At 44.6% G+C, this 22,229-nt stretch overlaps 1 protein-coding gene across 6 annotated transcripts in view; it reads left to right on the plus strand.

The window, feature by feature from the left end:
• TMEM108 (transmembrane protein 108) overlaps positions 1 to 21,685 on the plus strand; it is a 163,475-nt gene extending 141,790 nt beyond the window's left edge. For 5 of the 6 annotated variants that reach the window (XM_063155912.1, XM_063155907.1, XM_063155901.1 and 2 more), the window contains 3 exons: positions 10,373 to 11,485; positions 19,818 to 19,972; positions 21,342 to 21,685. In XM_063155912.1, coding sequence (XP_063011982.1) covers positions 10,373 to 11,485; positions 19,818 to 19,972; positions 21,342 to 21,464 — 1,391 coding nt within the window. In that variant the 3' untranslated portion in view covers positions 21,465 to 21,685. Of the gene's footprint in view, positions 1 to 4,113; positions 4,402 to 10,372; positions 11,486 to 19,817; positions 19,973 to 21,341 lie in introns of those variants that run through there. The other variant, XM_063155916.1, reaches the window with a different exon arrangement.
• Positions 21,686 to 22,229: the final 544 nt, after the last annotated feature.

Below are 22,229 nucleotides of genomic sequence, written 5' to 3' on the forward strand. Positions count from 1 at the left end.
GGCTTTGCTGACCCCTCCAGCCACAAGCAGAGCTCCTTGGAGAGTGGCTCACAGAGCACATGGTCCATCAGTGTGGATGGAACATGATGAACACTCAGACTATTCTGAAATCAGCTGTAGCTGAAGCCAGGTTCAATTCAAGACTGCAAAGAGGTAATACAAATTTTTATCTCAGAAGCCAAAGGAAAGCTGTCTCTAGTCTGTAGGAAGGACATGTAGAAATGAAAAGTCAGAGCTCACTTCTTTCCCTAGCAACCTTACATCCACTCCAGAGGCCTTGCTAGCCTGCATAATCCAGCAGATAATAAAATCAGATAATAAAAACAGCACATTACAGCCCTTCTGGCTGATTTATGTGCAACCTTACATCCTTGTGCTGTTCTCACAGAAGAAAATCTGGACATGGAAATGTTCACTCCCTATTATATCCCAAGTCCATCTTGGGAGTAATTTCCATTTACATGTGACCTTTTGTATCCCCAAACCAGTCCCCAGTCCCCCATACCAGAAATGCTGACTCCCTTGATCCTGACCTGGTTTGCTTTTCACTTGCCCAGACGATAACCTGAGACTATAAATAATTTGCCCAATCCTCCCCTGTCCCCTGCCCATTTACTCGCTCTGAGGCAGTGTCCCTTTTCCTTCAACTGAAAATGGTCAAAAAATCAGAATAAAGCTTTCCTGCAGGTAAATATAGTAATTACTTTCTAATTGTGTCTTACCTGCTCATATAACAAATCAGTGCAAGCTCCTCATTACCAGCTCTCATTAGAGATCAAGCACAAGGATAACCAGGCACTTGGAAGTAATAATGTGTTTGAAGGGGGGCATAAGTAATAAATCATCCAAATTACTTTCAGTGAGCAGATGAAATGACAGAAATACCTTCAGGGTTTATAGGAGGTAGTCAGCCTGTGCATTACCACAGCCTTCCTCCTGGCTGCAATATCAGGCTTTCTGTACCTGCACCTGGAGAATTTAAGCACAGCTTTTGCAGGCAGAGGAGAAGAAGGTCTGCACTGTCAAAGCAGAGTATCCACAAGTGGGGTGCTCTGCTCTGCCTCACCAGTTGTCATACAGTGTGTTACAATATTTGAAATCAGGAGTGAGTAGGAAAGATAAACATAGGGTGGATAGAAGATAGATAGACAGGGTCTTTTCCTTTAAATGTTTCCTTAGAAAAGACAAGTTGAAATGACTGTGCTGTAATGAAAGAGTAACTTGAGTCCAGAAAAAGCATCCTTGATTGATGGATAAGTCAGTGTAAATTACTTCGAGCTGGAGGTTTAGTCCTGAAGAAATTAGGTTTGGAAAAGATATATCATCTGGTGCTGGAATCAAATGCCTTGGACTTGGTTGCCTCCAACAGCAAGTGGAAGTATTTTGAAAGGAGTGTAGCAGACACAAGAGCTGTGTGATTTTGGAAAAAGGTTTATGCATGAAGAAGTGGCTCCTACTTCCTCATGCTACCCACCACTTTCCAGTTCAGCAGGCACCAGATATCTTGCCTTGCAGGGGCCAGGAGCAGCCAATCTGTAGTGTGCTGTTTCTTTGAGAGGCAGCAGCTCCAGTTTCAGCTGAATTAGTGTTTGCCCACTTACCCTCTAATATGTGAAAGAAAAATGCTTCCTAATGCATCACCATGGAAAAGCTGTCAGGCCCTGTTCTAGACCACTCTTTATGCCAGTGTTGTGTTGCTCTCTAGAGCTTGTTGTTCACTTGGTGTTCTGTAAAAGCTGGTTCTGAATGTCCAAAGCAGTGGGATTTTATCTCCTGGAAAGTATCTACAGGGGCTTCATTTCACCTTTTCAAACATCACTTTTATTTATCCCTTTATGGTTTGCTTTATGATGATGCAGTCTAAATAGGCAGAAGGATATGAGGTGGGATTCCTCTCACCTAGTTTTCATCACCTGAAGGATGGACACCAAGTTAAAACTCATCATCCTCAATGTGACCTTTTTTGCTAATGCAGGAGAGGTGCCTCTCTGAGGTACTAGCCAGCCTCTGGATGAATTGCCTGCCAGAGCCACCTTCGACCAAGCACATAACTTTTACATGTGTGAAGTTACTCACTGTTTGGGGAGCTTTCAGAACTCTTTTTAGGATGGCTTTGAATCCTCCTATTCCCTTTCTTATCAGTGCTTGGGAAACAGACACCCTGGCTTGAGTTAACATCAGTGACACCAGCTACCTCTCTTCGGCAAGGTCCTATTTTGAGCTTTTCATCAGAGGCCACAGCTATTTGTGTCATTGTCAAAACTCTTCAAAAGGTCCGGTGACATTGATGGTAGGTCTCTTAGAAGCCAAAGGTTCTGCAGCAACATAAATAGGATCAGCAGCACTAAGTGCAGGTGAAAGAAAAGCCAGCTGCACATCCTTTCTGTCTCCCTTGGCAACAGCATCCTGCCAACAAAAACTGCTGCCAAGTCAAGGCTGGAGAGGAAGGGATGCATTTGCAAAGCTGGGGCTGGACAAGCTTTGTGTGAGGGGGGATCTCTCAGACCAAGGAATGCTCATGTGCTTTTAAAAATATTTTTGGTTTGTTCCATGTGTTTTTGGACAAGGGAATGCACAAGCCTCTGTCCTTATGAAGAGTTTTCATCTGAAATTCCAAACGACAGTCCTTGCAGTTTTGGACTGTATGTTTCCATCCATGACAGCGGTCAGGGAAGAAATCTGTCGTGAATTACTACTTACAGATGTGGCAAATCCCCCAGAAAAGGTTAAAATACGTGGCATGGTTCTCTTGTTACGCCAGCTGCAGCTTTGTGCTAAATCATTGTTTCAGCAGCAAGCTCTTAATCAGCCACGAGTTCTAGAAACTGCTAAACAAGCTGATATTTTTAAGGACCTTTTCTTTTTTATAATGCACTAAATATCTTTATTTAGAAAAACCTTCAGACTGGAAACAGTAAGGGTGAAAAGTGAACTGCAAAAGGCAGGGAGAAAAGAAGCATGGTCACAAAAACACAGAAATGCAAAACCTAAGATTATTATTATTTGTACTCTGTTTTTCCACATAATTCATGAAATTATCAGACCTGTGAAGACAGAGTTTATGTAACTGTGGGTGAAATATGCCTGTGATATAGGCACCTGCCTACTCTCCTGATAGGGACTTTTGTCCCCAGAAATCAGCACTGGCATCACTGTCAGAGTCTCCATAGCTGCGAGTGCTGCCACATCTCAAATCTACTGTCACAACATCACTTCTTACAGATTTGGCCACAGCATCAAGAAAGAAGTCTGGTGGCAACATACTTATTTCCAAGGCCTGGAAAAAATTAGGATGTCCTCACCTGGTATGGTAAGAGAGAAGAAAGAACTGGCTTTTCTTTTTAGAAAAGTATTAGGGGTTTGTTTTGTGAGCAGCCCATGGAACAAACTGCTTGGGCTATTGCAGCACCCTTGGGTGCAAGAGGAACTCTGAGTCAAAAGCCCTCAAGAACCCCCAACTTGTTGCTCTCTTAATATTTTCCTGTGCCTTTTGAGGGATTGGTATTTTGCTGCCCAGGACACTTTTTGTGCTCTCCAGGCAGTGTGTTTTTCCAGACAGCCAGCTGTGCCAAAGAAGCAGAGAGAGACTAAAAAAAAAAATAAATAAAATAGAAAAAATGAAAGAAGGGAGGCAGGATTATGACTTCAGTAGTCACAGGATCTGTGAAATTCTTTATGGTTATAAGAATTGCCCATTCACCACTGAGGAGTGAAGAAATAAAATACAGAGAGAGCATTTTGATGCCAGGGAAGGAGAAGGAGAGAGAGTGATCACTATTTCATTCCCTGTATTTTCCTCTGACAGGAATATTAATATCATTAGAGATAATTGAATAAGTGGAAAGTCTGGTGGAGGTGCAGAAGCAGGAGGCAGATCTGTACAATCTATCCACACACAAAAAGCTAAGCACTGCTCTGGAGGGAGGGCACTCTGCCTTGGAATAGGGACTGAACAGCCTCACAAGGGCATGCAGCTGGGCTGCTTGTTGCTGTTTTGTTCCCAGAAAACAAGAACTGCCAGCAATCCTCTGGCATCTGAATAGGCTCGTGTCAGACAAACTGTATCTGGAGTTGATGGGAAACCAAGCTGGAATACCAAGCAGCCCTTGGATGTGCTGGCAGAGAGGGGGACTGGCTCAGTGAGTGATCTTGCCTTGCAGTTGCAGAGGTGCTCCATAAAGGAGTGAGCCCTCTCGCTGCACAGCCTGCAAGACACGCCTGCCTGGGCTGTCCCTGTCCTCGTTCCTTCAAACCACTTCCAACAATAACAGCAACTCCTGCGTGCAGCTGCCTCATTAGAGAGATGTATTTTTCCTTTTTCCACTGAGAGATGAAGCTTCCAAATCCTTGTGATGTGAGCAGGTGAGGATGTCTGCTGACAAGTCCAAATGATATTTTCAGGTAAGTGCTTACCTTGAACGGGCAGCTAGAGTCAGGCTCTTTCTTTTTATTTCCCCCCTCTCAGTAATTACTGTTGCCCTGATTGTCAGTAAGCCTTTTCACAAGCTTGAACAGCTCCAATATCTGTATGTATTTAGCTGAGTAGGGGATCTAAATAATTTCTAAAGCACCTATCCCTGTAGTCTCTGTGAGTCTCTAGTGCAGTGTTAGAATGAATTGGGAACTGCTTGCTCTGTGACTACACGACACTGTTCTTTTTGTAGCACCTATTGTTTAACTCTCTGGAGGGCCAGAAATTAATTTTGATTCACAGGCTCACTCTCTCAGAGTCTGTGGTGTAAGTGCATTTTAAAGCAGTAATAGTGGTCTGCAATGTTTTTGTATCTTTAAAGGACCGTGACTTCTTGCCACATGAAAACCATAACTGCTGTTACTGTTGTTGCACAGGGAGTGTCAGCAAAAGCTGCTTAATTTGTGTTTGTACATGTGATTTCCAGAGCTTCTGCTGATGCTGTTTAATGTTACTGTAAATAGAGCTGTTACTCTGTGTGTCTCATTCCCTGCGTTTTACCAAATGCTTGTGTGCTGAATTTCAGGTTGATCACTCATCTAATACCAGGGAAAACAGATAATAACTTGTAAGTTAATATCTGGGATTTCTGGCATGACAGATAGACTTTCAGAGAAGAGAAATTTTCTATGCAGAGTAACCTACTTTTTTTTTCCCTCAGTTCTGCAACCAATCACAGAGATTAAATTTGCTTAACTCTTTGTTTGTACAAAGGCTGCTTTATTGTGAGTGCAAATCGTATTGCTTAGACAGACCACAAAGAAATGACCGTAACAGAAGTAATAATACACACTTTGTACACAGTTTCCACCTATTAAAGATTCATTTTGCTCCCTGTAACATTTTAGGCTTGTTGAGGCATACATGAGAAGTTATTAATGTCGAGAAGAAAGCTTTTGTTGCAAAAAAGCTTTTGTTGTTGTTGTTTGAAGAGGTTTTGCACAATCTTCTCTCGCTGTTACTAAGTCAGGACAGGAGCACAGAGAAGCTTCAGCCTCCCTCCCTGTGGCCATGTGCACCAAAGCCCTGGGTCTGTAGATAATGGCTCCTTTGTAGGACAGCTCCCGTTGCTTTCCTTGCCCACGGCAGTTTGAAATAATGAGTCCAGCAGTAGGTCTCTGCACAAAAAGCTCTTCCTGACTTCCTAGAGCAAAAATGTTTGCCAAGTACTGCTCAGGCTGGCTCTGTTTGTCTTGCTGCAAGGTCCGAGGTAGCAGCAGAGGCCAGAAGGGGTCAAACACCAGACTGAACTCGTTGTGCATTTTCATTTGCTGTAGAAAATGTGAATGTGCAGCTCAAAAGTTTCCACTGTATCTCTGGCAATTAGGACTCGATCCAAAGCTCGCTAAAGTCATTGGGAGCCTTTCCACAGGCTTTAGAACAGGAGTTACATAAGTTTGTGCTGTTGAAAGGGGGTGCCCCAGGGAGGCTGAACGCATGAGCTGACTCGACAGCCACATGCCTGCTCTGCCATGTCATCCAGAAAGGCTGTTCTCAAAGGGCCCATGAAGGGTCCCGTGCAGCACCAGGCAGTGTTAACTCCTGAGTGAAAAAACCTTCCAATGCTGTCCTGGGCCAGGACACTGGCTCCTCGTGGAGCCTCCCAAAGCCCAGAGATAAAACAAAGAACATAAGCTGCTGAGGCCTGAATTGCTTATTTTTTCTGTTAAGGAGGGTCACAGTTCTGTTGCTTGTGTGCAAATAAAGGGTCACAAGGAAGTTTCCAAGTGGTAGAACCCTGAGGATTTCATAGTCTAGGAAGTGAAGTACTCCTAACCCCAGACTTTTCTGAGACTCATTGAAGACATAAACCATAATCTTTTAAAACATTGCTGTAAAGGAATTCCTTCATTTCCTTCACATACACAACTATACACACCATTTCCAGGCTCCTCATGGAGTGTACAGTGGGGAGAAGCACTGCAGGGAGATCCTGTTGAGATTTGAACCATTGCACCGTGTTGTCAGGAAGTTTTTATGGCTAAATGCACATCCACACCCTCTGTGTACCTTCTGCTGTCACTCTGCTGTGTTTCATCCTTGAGTTAATTCATTTTGTACCTAATATGCCCTTCCTGGTGCACTGTGCACGAGGCAAGACCACAGTTCACACCACAGAGATGTCAGGTCAATCAGCCTTCTTATTAGGGTTGAATGGATTTAATGTAGCCATAAAATAAGGTTCCAAAAGCATGAATTTGACACATAGCATTTAAAACACAAACCAGTTTGGTCTGTTCTGACCCTGTGCTCCTGTACCTTAGAAACAGCCCCTTATGAAAAAAGTTAATGGTGTGAGCTGACCTTTGAAAATATTATTATTTGCTATAATGTGCTTGCATCAGTCTGTATTATTGTTGTGCCAGCAGATCATAAGGACTTACAGTCCTTACTCCAAAGGGCTCATGCTCTAAGTAAAATCAGCTCCAAGAGCTTTAGGCACCCAAAATGAAGGCAAAGACTGAAGAACTGCACTTTGAACATTTGCTATCTCACCTGGAATATCAAAGTTTGGCAAGGAGAACTTGATAGCAGCCAGAAGGCTTCTTTTCACTGGTAGTAGAATTGAAGGTAAGCTGAGGAACCAGGGGACAGCTGGCATTGTACCCACCATGGTGCTTCACGTAGTACGGGTGCATTTGTGAAGCGCAGACAGAGGGACGAAAAGGAAAGAATGTCACAGGTGCTGGAAAAGTCCATTTCTGGGACAAATGCCTCCTGTGCCTGAGTACAGAAATTTAGAATATCATTTTCTCAGGCTTAAGCCAAAGTTGCCAATAAGGGCTGTCCAGTATCAGGGAATTCAGTAAGAACCCCACTTTGTAAGACTTTGCCTGTCCTTAATGATAGAAAAGTAAGTGGGAGCTCTAGGCAATCAAGTCACTGCAAATCCAGACAGAGCATGCTTGGGTGATGATGCAGAGCATCTAAAAATACCATTTCCAGCTTTACTTTTGCTTTCCAGCAAATTAATTCTACTTAGCAGGGCCAACAAAACCCACTGTGAAGTCCTTATCATCAGCTGTTCCTCTCTAAATATACAGCACTGGCTATTTTTACAATTATCTGCTAAGCTGAATATTTTTCCAGTAGTTAGGGGCACAGATTAGCTCTGGTGGTTACTGAAGGAATTACTGTGGGCCATCCAACCAACAGAAAAAATGTCCTAAAAAGTTATAGCTTATAGGGCCACAGTGGCTCTGCAGAGGCTTTTAAAGCAAGAGTGGCAGATGAGTAAAACCTGACTGCCACAACCTGGGATGGCCAAATGTCATGGGAGTTATTGTTTATTGTCAGATAAATTACTGATGTAGTATTTCCTATAAATATTTATTCATACTTTACAAGCCACCTAAAGGTACGAGCTAAATGCATCTGGTTTCCCTTGCTGATGTGTGGTGACCTGCTACCACAACAGACTGCCCCAGAGAGACTATAAATGTTTATAGGGGCAAGTCTCAGATTTATCAGTATTTCAAGATGTGGAGATGGGTGTTAGGTGGGTTTTCAGCAAAAGATCAGGGTTTCTAACCCCAGGGCATGATATGTAGAAGAGCTGACAAGTTCTTTATTCTTTCAGGAATATCCTGGACATGAACATTGATCCAATGGTGAAGGGGTTTTTGTGTGTGAGGTGTGAGAGAAGAAAGAACACACAAAGAACATCCAAAAATTTTAATAGTCATTAAAATCATTATAATCTAGTATCTCATAATATCTGCCAACGTACTTTATCTTGTGTGCTCAGAACAGCAGGCTCAAAGTTTCCTGCACCATTATCTCCACACACCAAATCCAAAATAAATCGTCATCCTTTCCTCTTTGAATTTGTTCTGTGGCAGCAACTTGTCTTGGCATGAAATATTAGCCATATGGACAGTAGAATATCTGCTTTGACCTTGACCTCAGAATAAGCACTGCCAAATATGTGAAGATAACTCCTGCCTTTTATTTCCAAGAGCGATGCTCCACGGGTACAGCCCGATCTGCCCTCCTGGTTGCATCTCAGTGTAGAGAATTCATGGGTTTTAATTTGAATAGGTGCTCTGCTAAGAACATATTGTCTGTGGCTGGCTAGGAGCTGGGAAGCAGTATCCCAGATGATGGTTTATTTGGCAGAGATATTTATTCCAGAAATTAAAAAAAAAAAAAAAAAGAAAGCTAATTTTAGCATCAGGCAGTGGAAAGTGTACTACTTGTAATTGGCTCTCACCATGTTATTTAGTCAGTGTTTTCATCTTCTGGATACTCTTCCAAGTAACAGGAGTCTGCTGGGGGCAAGATGAGCTGATTTTTTTTTATTGCAGAGCTCTGTGCTTCTCTGGTTCAGAAATGATGGGTAGTGATCACAGTAGAACATTTAGCTGGGTAAGAGGAACAGATACTGCACCTTTGGTGAGTTTTTGCTGCATGTGTTGCAATGATCATGCATGGGTGTGAATGATATTTAGGATTCAGAATAAACTCATTTCATCGCATTTGCATTTGCTCAACATGAAACAGAATCAAGGCCAGCAGACACCTAATCAGAGATCTTCTTTCATTTTCCCAAGTCCCTGTCTTCCTTTGGCCCATAACAGACATTCCCAAAGACTGTAGAACTCAATGGCATAACAAGGCTCATGGAGAAAGCTGGCCAACTAGGAAGGGCAGAGCAGGGGGCAGGAAGGCATTCCACAGTCCTGGCTGGAAGTTGATCATTACCCAGTTTGGAGTCCTGCAGTTTTGACGAACTCATCTCCCTGATTTGTTAAGGCCATGACAACATTTTTCACCTCGACACTGCTGGTTGAAATCCACCCTAGCACAGTGCTAATGGTGCCATCTGATGATGCTCAGTGGACTGTGCAAAATGGATTTATTCCATGTGCTTCCTGGTAGGCAGAGATCCACATTACACTCGACAGCTTCAACATATGGAAATGGTGACATGTGATTGATGTGGTCCCTGCAGGTCACGCTCACTCAGGGCGTATTAGCCCTGCATCCCGGGGAGGCTTATGCTACTGCAGCTGCCCACCTCCATTATCTGAACTAGGAACAAATGAAAGAATTGATGTTCCCAGCAGTGTGGATCTGGCACCTCGTGAAATTATATGCAACACTGAGGGAGGTGGGAGGCAAAATTCACACAATTCAACCCCACACCACGTGTGAGCACAGAACACGTTGTAACCAAACTTTGGTTGTGGATGTGAAGGGCAGTTGTGTTAGATCACAATAATCACAATGTTTTTTGAAATGGCTGGGATAGCTGTGTTTTCTTGTTAATTTTTGACATTTGGAGTGACTAGATTTTCCGAAGTCGCTAAGTAAAGCACAGCATGTATAACCCACGTAGCCCTCTCATCAGACATCCCTTCTTGACCTAATTTTCAGCAAGGCCTAAGCATCTGCTCTTTCAAAAAACAGATTGCTTAATGGCAGCCAAGACTGGAGGCAGCCAAATTTAGGATTTTGTGGCCAAAGGAGTGAGCAGACTAAGGTTTCCCATAATGATATGGACATTCATCTGGACACCTCCTGGCCGCAATGAAAATGAGGACGTCTGTTCTTTCTGCCCCTGAAATGTAGGATGCTTTTTAGCTTCTCCAGGGAAGTCATCTGCCTATGGCATTTTAAAGATTCACATGAGTCAATACTGCAAGGTCCTCTCTTTTCTTGCAACAGAAATTCCCTGTAATCTTGCTCATCACTCTTATGACCATGGGGTTACCACAGCTCCTGCAGATTTCTTTCTCTTCCTACTTTCGCAGAGAAGCAGACAAAGTTGGATGTTAACTCTTCTGTCCTTCTGCAGAACATGGAAGGTATTCCTTCCTGCCAGACACACAAGACATGCTGTCCCCATCAATCCCTTCCTCCCCGGTATCTCACCTTCTTTTTGTGTTTTTTCCTCAGGTGTTCTACTGATCTTGGCACTGACAGAAGAGCTGGTGTTTTCTGTTCAGGTACTGTCTCCCACTGTCTCCTCCTCTCAGGGCTTCCCGATGAACACTACAACTGTCACAGCCATGGGAACAACACCTCACCACAAAGACCACTCCACGGCAGAGCCCCTTCCCATGTCTGCTGAAGCCATGTCCCACCCCATCAGCCTGGTGGAGAAAGGCCCTTCCACCGGGCAGGAGCAAGAGAGTGGCCCTCGCATCGGCGAGAAGGAAACTTACCATTTGTACAACCAGAGTGCTTTGTACTCAGGACAGTCTCGCCCCAAGGGGAAAATATTCCAGGTTTTCAAAGGCAACTTCTCAGAGTCGACAGAGCCTTACCTAAAGACAACCCTGCACTCTCCCTTCCCTACCCTGAGGAGCCCTTTCACAGATCACCCGTTTCAGTCCCAGACCACAGCATCCAGCGATCCAAATGGAATGGGGCTGGCAAGAACTACACACTCAGACCCTTCTCCCCACCGCAACTCCTCGGGAAGCCTTAGGGAAGCAGAGCGAGGGGATGGGACCGAGGTAGCAGTGCAGGAGGCAGATTTTGCCACCACAACTGCTGGACCATCAACTGATCCTGAAGCAGTGTCGGTGCCTTTTAAACCCACCCGCTATGGCATGTGGGATATGCTGAGCAAAAACAACTCTTGGGTAACCTTGAATCTCAGTACAAATGTCCCTGTGTTTGCTGGCTCTGGATCTGCTACAGCAGCAGCTGGTCACTCAGTTCAGACCAGTTTTGACGTCAGCATCTCGTCCTCGGCAGCGGGAGACGCCGAGGGACTGACTCCGACGCAGCACGGCGCGGTGACCAATGCCACGTCACCAGGCAGTGCTCTCTCCTCAGTGCCTGCCACCAGGTTGTCCAGCGCCACCTCCACAGCTGGCTCCACCGCCACCGGGAACTTCCTGAACAGACTGGTTCCTGCCGGGACCTGGAAACCAGGTGTGCAAGGAAACATCTCCCATGTCACCGAGGGGGACAAACCCCAGCACAGAGCAACCATCTGTCTCAGCAAGATGGACATTGCCTGGATCATTCTGGCAATCAGCGTCCCTATATCCTCATGTTGTAAGTTAATTGCCACTTTATTTCGCTTTCTCTTTCCTTAATATTCAGATTTTGGCCCATGATTCAAGGACTAGCTGACCTAACAGAGGCAGGTCAGCTTGGAGTGGATGAGATGTACAGGCATCACATTCACTGACCAAAGTGTTCAACTTCAAAATGCAGGACTCAAAAGTTACAGTCAAAGCATCCTCACTCTATTGCTATTAAAAATCTTATGGGGTAACTCTCCACTTGAGGGTGTAACACTAGCCTGAACAACTCTGGAATATAAGGCAGCTTTACTCCAAAGTGTTTAGGACAGTGACCAAAAACTTGATCAAAGACAGTGATTCTTTTAGACAGCAATGCTTTTATATAGGAACTAGTACTTGCTGCCCTGAAATTGGAGCTAGAAAGCCCACTGCTAAAGGATTAATAACATCTGTAATGACTAATAATTCAGGAAACACCCGTTTTCCAGTGCAATAAAATATTTCATTGCAGGTAGTGCATGAATTATCAGATTTTAAAATCTGATAACCAAAGTGCCGGTTTCCTCAATTTTAATTCCAATTTACAGTTGCCAAGGGAAGAGAAAGAAACCTTGGCCTTCAGACACCTGGAGTCAGCCACCTGCAGGACCAGGGCAGGTTGGGTTTCCAGACCTGGCTCAGGGTCCTGTTGTTTGATTCAATTACAAAAAACCCATGGGAAATTATGATCAAGCTTGTGAGTGCTTGCCAGGATGTCCTGTGCCTAGCTGGGTTGTATCAGCTTGGTGGGACAGCATATTCTCTGTAGTCTCACTGTCATGGGGTGTGATTATTCTGAGCTGCAGTGAAACAAAACCAAACTTTTCCCAGCCTTTGCTGCCTGAGGCAACATAAAGGGGTAGTAGCCAACAACACTGAGTATTAATGCTGTAATTTACAGCTATGAGCTGCACTGAGGACAAGGCTAGATGAGCTGCCTGAGCCAGTCTCACACACAGCTTACTCCAGCCAAACAGGACAGTGCTGCTCTCTCCTGCTCTTTCTGATATGCAGGCACCTGATCCTGCCCCTCTTCTTTCTGCCTGACTTTTCACCTCCCCAAGACACTTTCAGATTGTTAAAGTGGCAAAAAAATTTCACTTTGCTCATTGGTACTTTCTGTTCACCCAGTGAACTGAATCAGCTCCCCACAGAGTTAGATGGGCATGAGACCCAGAAAGGATGAGGCTGCAGGAGTGCAGACCTGGAGAGGGGACCATACTAATCCTTTCAGCAGCTGCAAATTATTGGATTGGGTCAGCATATTTGTTAGAGTCACACCTCTCGGACCATCAATTCTGCTATTGCCAACGTGGTTAAAACCACAAGTGAGAACAAAGCTTAAAGGCTAAAAGATGGGCAATCAAAGAGAAACCAAAGCAGAATTTGCACGTGTATTTCTGGGCAAGATGGGGAGGAGAAACTGGCACTTAGCAATCATGTAGTTGGAAGCAGCAGTATTTGATGATTTGATGAACTATGCCTTGTCTGTCCATCAAGGATCAAATAAAGGAACTAAACTAAATAACTAATAATTAAAGGATCAAATAAAAATTTCCAAGAATTACATTTTGAGCCAATATCCAGAAAGAAAGCTGAGCTGGATAGAAAGCATCTAAACACAAAATAAGAAGTGTAAAACCATACAACACAAGCATGGGAAGTATAGCCAGTGGGTAAACTGGTCTGTGCATGCAGAGTGCCATATATGAGGTGAATAATAATAACAGTAACAGTAACAATAGTAATAATGAGAAGACTGATAGCAGGAGTGCTAACCCACTGTTCATTAAACAGAGGTGTCAGCACTTTTCTTCTTTTCATTTGTGCCATGTGTTCATGTGACTGCCTATTCTGGTTCTTGTATTCATAAGCTACATTTAAAAAAAAAAAAGTTAAATGCTGTTTTGAAAGTTATCTGTATCAGCACTAATACAACTGAGTGTTTAAATAATTCAGATATTTAAGTCCTGCTCTCAAGACCAGATTCCTGAGGATGGCTTTCATTGGGACTCCCCTTTAAAAATCCGGGGATCCTCTGATCTATTTCAGAGCTGAAACGAACGGCAGACAGGCATTTAAATGGTATTTTTGGGGGTGATCTGGCTTTAGATCAAGGAGATCGATTCCATCCCGATGTTTGGCGGTCTAAAGCGTGCCGCGCACCGGAGGGACGCTGTGGTGTGTCCGCGGTGCGAAGGGGACTGTCGCCACCTCCCGGCACAGGCGGGGACACCGGCCCCCGCTGGCACACGCTCCTCTCCTCTGGCATGCAGCGGGCTGACGCCGGGAGAAGCATGAAGAACGGATATTAGGGGCTCATTTCATCTTCAAACAGCGAAGAAGTTTTGCAAGAGAGTCTCTCTCGGTTGTTGTAGGCACGGATTGAGAAAAAACTATTGTCGTGCTCCTGCCTTGGGATGCTGAAAGGCTATAGAGGCACAGTCCTGTGCTGTGAAATAGCTGAGCTGCCTTAGGAGGGATCAAACCACAGGGGAAGTCACTGAGGACCCCTTACAGCTGTGGGCTGGTGGCTCTGCGCTCAGGCTGGCACCTTCAGCACCAGGCAGAGAGACAGCCTCAAGGCAGGGTAGTTAGCCACACACCCTGGAAAAACAGGGAAAGAGGTGAGGAGAGGCAACCCAGAGCCTGTGCATGAGGCTGCAGAGCTGCAGGAATCCAATTAACTCAGCTCCCTTGTCCTGCTAATGAGGGGTGCCCGGAGCCGAGCCAGCTCGCTGACCTCCTGTTTCCCCAGAGCCTTTGAAGAGATGTGCAGTGACCAGACCATCTCTCCTCTGCCAGGAGCCCTTGTGTCTTTCCATATAATCTCTCCTCTGTGTGAGGAGTTACAAGGAGGCTGGAAAAGCTTTCTTTGGAGGGCTTCTGGGCACAGCTTGTGCTACCCAAAAGTCCTTGGAAGGGAAAACATATCGCAATACTGCAAAGATGTCTCTGTCCCTCTCTGATCCCTACACACTGCTTGCTGTCACACTTCTAGTGACAGGCACCTGTTGCATGGAAACCTCTGGGCATTTGAGCTTCTATAGCAGGGGAAGTGACTTGCTAGAGAGCAACCACAGGAGCCTTTGGCTCCTCATCCTCACTGGAGGAAGTGCTTGGGGTGCAGCGCTTCTCCTCACAGAGGACAGACTCTGCTGGGGTTTCCTTGCTGGCCCATCCCCGCTGTGGGGATTTGCACCAAAGGGCAGGAAGCAGCAGAGTGTTTGTTCAGCAGCACTGTGCCCTGACATCTGAGCCCCATGGGGACTGGCAGGTCCTACAGCCAGTGCTGGTGGCACAGCTGAGGGGCTGGAACACAAGCCTAGAGATCTATGCCTCAAGAACTCCCCTGCTTAAAAAAGACCTGGGATTTAGCCTCCCACCCTCACAATTAATGCTTCTTTACAGATGCACAGATTTCTGAGTCCCACTGAAATCCCTGAAACTGCTAGCTAGAAGAATGATGCTTTGAGTAGGAATGTACAAGCCATGTCTGCTGCATGAACTTAGGGAAATCATTTCACCTTTTGGCAGCTCAGTTTCATGGTATAAATAATGACAGTAATGTTGCTAATGCCATGGGAGGGCTGCAAAAACGAAGGATTCTGTATCATTCCCTTTCCCAGAAAAGCAAAATCATATACAACAATGATGTCATTATTTTCTTCATGTCACAGTTTGAGCTGGGTTTGCAGTGTCCTTCAGGCAGCCTTGAACATTTTTGTGCACGTTCTGTTGTACTTGTGTAGGTGCCTCTCTCTGCAATGCAGAACAAGAACAATATGAGCTCATTTTAAAACTCACTGTTCCAGTCCTTGGGCTCCTGGTTCTTGCGTCACTGGAACTACAGAGTGACACAATAAAATGTGGGAGAAGAGGAACTTGCAAATCAGATGTACAGGAGTCAATTTATCCAGTCAGTTCTGCTGACACAGGAGAACATGAGAGGAAGGCTGAGCCTCTCAGCACGGGCATCAGCAGAACTCAGAGAATATGTGAAGAATTGCCTTGGGCCTAACCTCACTTAGCTCACATTTCATGCACTGGAATGCTTTCCAAAATTACCTCACTCACCTTCTCCATCACAAAACCTATGCTTGCTTTCCAGTCTGAAGCAACAGAGATCCCAAGCCCTGAGCCTGATCCCCAGGTGTGAACTCAGGCTGAGCTGGAGTGACTCCTGTCTCCAGATGTAGTCAATAACCAAATCCATCCTGATACCTTTATCACAGCCAAGTATGTGCTGCTACATATAGGAAACCAGGGAAATAGAACAAAATAAGGAAAAAGCATTTTTAGTCATGGAGGGAAGTGTTCTTTAAACTCAGTTTATGTTGTGATCTGCAGGCATAGGAAGAAGTAAATGAAGATCCTTCACCCTGAATATTACATGACTTTTAAGTGCTTACAATTTCAGGTCTGTTAACACTGTGTTTTGTGTGGGGGCTGGAAAGTGGAGGAAGAGAGCATGCAGCTGTGTAAGATTGGTAAAATATTTTAGTGTGTTGAAGGGAAAGACTGTCAGAAAACTATAGGGAATTGGTATGATCTTGTTACACTGCATTAATGATGCTGGATTGGATGTGGTATATAATCATATTGGGTTATATTTGAAAAAAAAACACTAGAGATTAGAAAAGAGACATGGAATTACTCAGGAGTGGAGAAATGCAACAAGTTCCACTTGTGCCATGATGTAGCACAAAAAGAGGCTGAAGCTTACATATATAGGAGAGATTTCTGACAGCACAGAGGAAGTTTTCAATAAAAAAGGCAAAAGAACATGGAGGAAATGATGGTTGAAGGTGAAAGTACTTATACAAGAGTAGTGTAACCATGTCCCCACAATGGAAATTAAACATTGAAACAAAATTTGTGGGAATGGGATGGACATCTGGTCACTCTGTATCCTTAAATAAAGCTGAGTATTTTCCTGTGAGATGTGTTAAATACAGATTATATTAAAGGTAACAGGTGAAAGTCTCCTGGTGTGCAGGTGCTAGATGGGTGACAGTAGGTGATGGACATCTTCCCACCAGCCTAGAAACTTGTAAATCTGTGAGAATCTTGTTTCTCCCATTTGTGGGATGTTTTATGTCATAGGTGGGGGGACAGATAATGCAGATGTAACTTGCCCTATGCCAAAGAATGTCCAATGTCAGAGCTGGAACTCCTCAGCAGCTCAGCCCCTTAACATGTGAAAAGACATGGGTTAGAAATGCTTCCAGAATCTCTGAACCTCCAGAGACCCCTGATTTTTCCTAACATTGTCACAGTCTCTGTACAAGGGACTTCAGGCTGACACAGGGACAACACTCACATGTCCTCCTCATGGCACTCGCTGTCGACTTGAACACTGAGCAGGCAAAGGGAAGTTAGCTGAGATTTTCTGACTCACAGAAAGCAACCAGAGGATTGCCTGAAAACCAGGGAAGAGTTAACCACACAATATACCAGGATAGATGAGCAGGGTGGTGCAGCTACTAATTCTCTCTTCAGCTCTGTTGTTGTCGATACTGCCATTTGTGCCTTCCAAACCATCTCTGCCCTCTGTGTATTTCATCCACCTGATATGGCCTCCCTGGACATCAGAGTTGTCTGTCTGGAAGAGTTTTTCTGTAATAAATGTAATTCTAATTATGGGAACAAAAGGATGTCTAGGAATATAAAAGCTGTACCCTGATCCTAGTGTTCTGGAGGTGGGAGGTCTTATGTTGGCTGCATTAATTTCACTAAAATGTACCACAAATATGGCATGTTATGTGGTAGATGTGGCACTTAATGCTGTCCTTTAGGGCTGGATCTGGCTCTAATAAAACCATTAAGTTAATGGTTGAACTCAACATTCCTTAAAGTCTTTTCCCATCTAAATGATTCCATGATTCTGTGAAAAGGGCAATCAATATAAGATGAAGAGGGACCAGCCCCATTCCAGCCCTGCTGTCCTCACTCACCCTCTTAAATGAGATCTCTTCTGCTTTGAATTGAGGCAGCTTAGGTAGACATCCTTCTGCTGAAATACATATTTGTGGAAGCTCAGGAACCCATTTTCCATGCTCTTCCATCCATTTTCTTGTGTGTGCACCACAGTTGGAGGCCAAGAGTGTAATTAAGAGAGGGAGAATTATTGCTGTATGTATCTACACATGGCAAGGCCATTTCCTGCTGGAAGAAGCTGGGATCTCTCTCAACTCAGTGTCACTGGCTTTCCAGCCCCTAAACCCCAAATCTGATACTTCTCTGTCAGCAACCACAATATTTTATAAGCTGTAAAACCTCAGGCTTTCAAAAAAATATTTGCACAGAGTTGACTTTACTGGAGCTCTCACATCCTCAGGCACCTTCAGAAATGCTCTGTGCCTTAGGGATGGATCTCTTGTTGCTGGGTACTGAAAAGCTCCAAGGGCTGTTTGCTCTCACCAGCAGTGGTGAGGACTAAATGCAAGTCCTGCATCACTTTCTAATCTGCCCAAGCCTGCAGGCTGGGCTGGGACACGGAGAGGGCAGCAGCCAAAGTAGGGATAAAAGGTGCAGCCCTTCAGGAGGACAGGCATTTCCCCAGGCAGGGAGAGCAGTTCTGAGGGGGTTCTGCACCCCCACCATGAGGTGCAGCAGCAGGATTCAGACTATTGGGTTGTCAGCAAATGAAGTTGTTAGTGACAGAACTGCCTGAACAGAAAGACATTGATTTTTAAAAAAATTTTAATTATTATTCTTAGTAGTTTATTCTCTTTTTTTTTTTTTTTTTTTTAATAGAGCTCTAGCCTTGCACTTTTGTGTTGCCATTTTTCTGTGGTAGATGGGATAAGGAATGAGATCCATGGCACATGGGTAGCTGCAAAACATACATAGCAGCAATGATCTCTCTGCAGTCTTTTCTTTCCTCTGAGTTATCATTCTAATACATAATTATACCTGTAGCTGAGGAAATAATATATTTTTCTGCTTCAATAATATTTTCTCTCTTCTCCTTTACCATGAGGGATTTAGAAATGATAGAGGGAATTTACAGCAGGGCATTTCCTATTTCACAGGTACAAACCAAAGCAAGTACGTGTACATGTACATGAATTCCACAGGTGTAAGGGGAGCAGACAGAGCTCACACATCACAGCTCTGAGCAAACCCTTGCACACACCCCAGCTCCTGCCTGAGCCAGGGCCAGTGGGAGCAGTAAGTCTCCTGCTCTGGGTTTGCTTGTATCTCTAAAGTAGCCAAGATTACCCATCTGAATGGAAACAGAGATGAATAAACTGAAAGCAATTCCAGAAAATAACATTCAGCCAGCTTTGTGTTCAGCTCCCTGCTGGGAGAGAATTACCTGGCCATTTCTGGAGCCTGGGGATCCTGTGGCCCTGGGACCAGACAGACTCCTGAACATGAGGAGTTTCACTTGCCGGTCACTTTGTCTTGCCTAGCTGCTCTACTTTAAGTTTGGATATTTCAGATTGTAAAAGCTTAAGTGAGTTCTGAAGGCGAGGAAAAAAATAACACTCTCAGACATCACCCAATGCCCAGGCAAACATGGGGGAACAGGTTACCCTTATCAGTAGATTCCACATCCCACAGCTGATGGAGACAGCAGGAAAACCCCAGCTCTGGCATGAACACTATCCTGGAAGGGTAAGGTGTGTGAGACTGGTGCCACAGGGATCTCCACACCCTTACCCCTCTCTCATCCTACTCAGGAGCCCATCTGTTCCTCTGGCTGGTCGCTGATGTGTTCAAACATGGTCACAAACCAAAACCCAAGTTACAAATGGCAGGCAACAGAGGCAGGGATCAGTGGCACTTCAGGACAGAGGCTTTTGGTGTTGAAGCCACACAGCTGTGGCATTTATGAATTTGCCGTTTGAAATAGGACAGGTATCTCTCACTGCCCACTTGCTAATGTGCTCATCTCTGCAGCCCCTGAACACACCAGATGCAGAAAAGATCCCCACAGAAGCATCTTAGCCCCTGAGGAGTTCCCTCTCTCTTACAGGGTCTATAAATCCCTTCTTGGGTATTGAATTGCCATCAGTTACAACAACAAAGCTTTCATTAATCAGGCAGGCACATCTTGGAGATTATACACTCACATCAATAAGAAAGCAAAAACTTCATATTCTGCCAAGCCCAAAGCCTCATCTGCTTGGCCCAGATTCTGACATAATTGTGTAGGGTTTGCTAGCAGAGAGCTGGGGCTGGCTGAGACTGAAGCATATGAATGCAGGTCACCAGCCCTCTCCTTAGGTAACATAAAGTACAAATCCATGGTACTGATGAGTCCTTATTGCAAGGAAATAACCAGATTTTTGGCATGTTTCTATTAACAGCAGTTCTGCTGACAGTCTGTTGCATGAGAAGGAAGAAGAAGACATCTAACCCAGAGAACAACCTGAGCTATTGGAATAATGCTATTACCATGGACTACTTCAACAGGCATGCTGTAGAGTTACCAAGAGAGATCCAGTCACTGGAGACTTCAGAGGTACCTCACTTGCAGAGCTGGTGTCTGAAAACTGGAACTGAAGCCATGCTGGGAGGAGGGGAGAGGAAGTCAAATGAATAAACCTTGAAATCCCTACACATGTTCAGGGGAGGAGCTATTAGGGAAGGACTCCCTCCTACACATGTATTATGATGGGATAAGCATCTCAGCAAAACTGGATTGCCATCCTCTTCCAAGCCACTGCAGATGTGTTCCAAATTGCTGTCTGGTGATGGGCGTTAACCACCTCTTGGTGAATTTGTTCCTGGGTTTCTCTTCCTTGTGAGCCTACAGCCAATGTCAAGCCATGCCATGGTGGCTTAAGGAGAGCCCTTTGTGCTGCCCCATTACTGACAGTCAGTCACAGCATTAAAAAAAAATGAGGCTGGTGGGAGTTAGTAAAACAAAGAAATTTTTTACATTTATGTCTCAGGAGCTCCCTGCAACTTCTCAAATACCAGTCCAGGGAATGAGTGTTCCCACTACAAAAGTAATCAGAACATCAGCATGTGGGGGAGTGTGGTGGTGTGGTGTGCACTCATCAGCCTTTACTTAAGGGGTCTGACTGGTTTGGTGGGCTTATTCACGCATGAGCAGGTGATCCTACTGACAGAAATCTATTCCCTGGCCTCAGAGACAGAGAATAATTCAGTTCATTTCAAAGATAATTAAAACCTAGAAACAGTGGAGAGTCTGAGTTTATGCTAAAATGATTTTCAGATTCAGATTTTCAGATTAACTCATGTGACTAAATTAAAAAAAAAAAATTAGAAAGGAGCCTCTGAGATGTGATTAGACAATCACAGTCACTTCATTAACCTCACCTTGCTGGCAATCATGTTGCTCAAGCTAAGGCAGGACCTAGTCTGGCTTACCCAGAATCCAGTGTCAGGCCTGTTCACATACAGGGTGGTCTTCAAAAGCTGAGTCATTTAAACCTGATCAGAATATGACTGAACTGGGGAATGATTGAGTGGCTTGGACCCCTATGTGTGGCTTTCTAACCTTAAAAAGAAGTTGAAAATGCATCTTTGAGGAGTCAAGCCCAGCTGAGAGACAGGAAACACTTGCAATGAGTCAATAAAGTGAAAAAAAAAAAAAAAAAAAAATGTGAAAGTTCCAAAAGGATTGGAAGTTTGGTGCAGCTGACCTCTGGGTCTCCAGGCTGAGAAAGAATCAGCAGACTCTGAACCTTTCACTCACAGCTCCTCCTGCCTGACAAAGGGAAAACCCAGCTCACCAAACCCGGCTCTGCAGAGTCACAGCCCACACCATTCAGGCACCTTTGGGGGACTGGGAGGAATGCCCTGAGTGCCCGTGGAGGCTGAAGGGCATGAAGTGCTCATTCTGCCTCTTTGTTTTTCCCCAGGACCACCTGTCGGAGCCGCGCTCCCCGGCCAACGGCGACTACCGGGACAGCGGGATGGTCCTGGTGAACCCCTTCTGCCAGGAAACGCTCTTCGTGGGACACGAGCAAGTCTCTGAAATATGACCCCACAGCTGCCCCCAGCCTGCAGTTTCATCTCTACCGTCTCCAAATTATAAATAAATATATATATATTATAAATATAACCTTTGTGTAACCATGAACTGCAAGAAATGTTTTCAGCTTTTCTTTTGTCCCTCAGAATTGTCAGCCCCTTTTTTATAAGTGTGGTAAAACTTTACAGAACAAACTGTGGCTTTATAAAATAAAGGTATTTCTAAGCAAAACATCTGTCAAGTGGACTGTATCCTTTCTGTGACTCCAGTACTGCCTGAGCACCAGCTGGGGTGAGCCCTTTGCTGTCCCACTTCCAGTCTGAGCTCCAAAACTCTTTTATATGAGCAAGGACAAGAATGGCTCTTTTTTCCTGCATAAGTGTTTTAACCACACTATACATTGGACTTACAGCTGCTACACTTCAGCCCAATAAAACTAGAATTATTTCCTGAAGATCAAACAGCCTCAAAAGAAGTTGTGTAGAGTGCTGCATTCAGAGGAACAGAAAATTCCTTTCAATTTATCAAAAATCTTGCAATCTGGTGACAAGGGACTACCACCAATTGAATGCTGTGACTTTGACCACATTTCCATTTCCCCACTGTTTTATTTATCTTGTGTGTTTAGACTGCTGGTGCCACTGAATCAAGTTTCCTCATACCCTCTTCTCCTCTCTGAGACTTTCTTTTCCCCCTTAGGAAGGAAAACACAGCATTTTGGAGCAAAATGGCAATTCTTTCCTACCCTGTTAAGTGCTAGATTGCAGACTCTAAC

The sequence above is a fragment of the Melospiza melodia genome, chromosome 1, assembly GCF_035770615.1.
Source record: "Melospiza melodia melodia isolate bMelMel2 chromosome 1, bMelMel2.pri, whole genome shotgun sequence".
NCBI lineage: Eukaryota > Metazoa > Chordata > Aves > Passeriformes > Passerellidae > Melospiza > Melospiza melodia.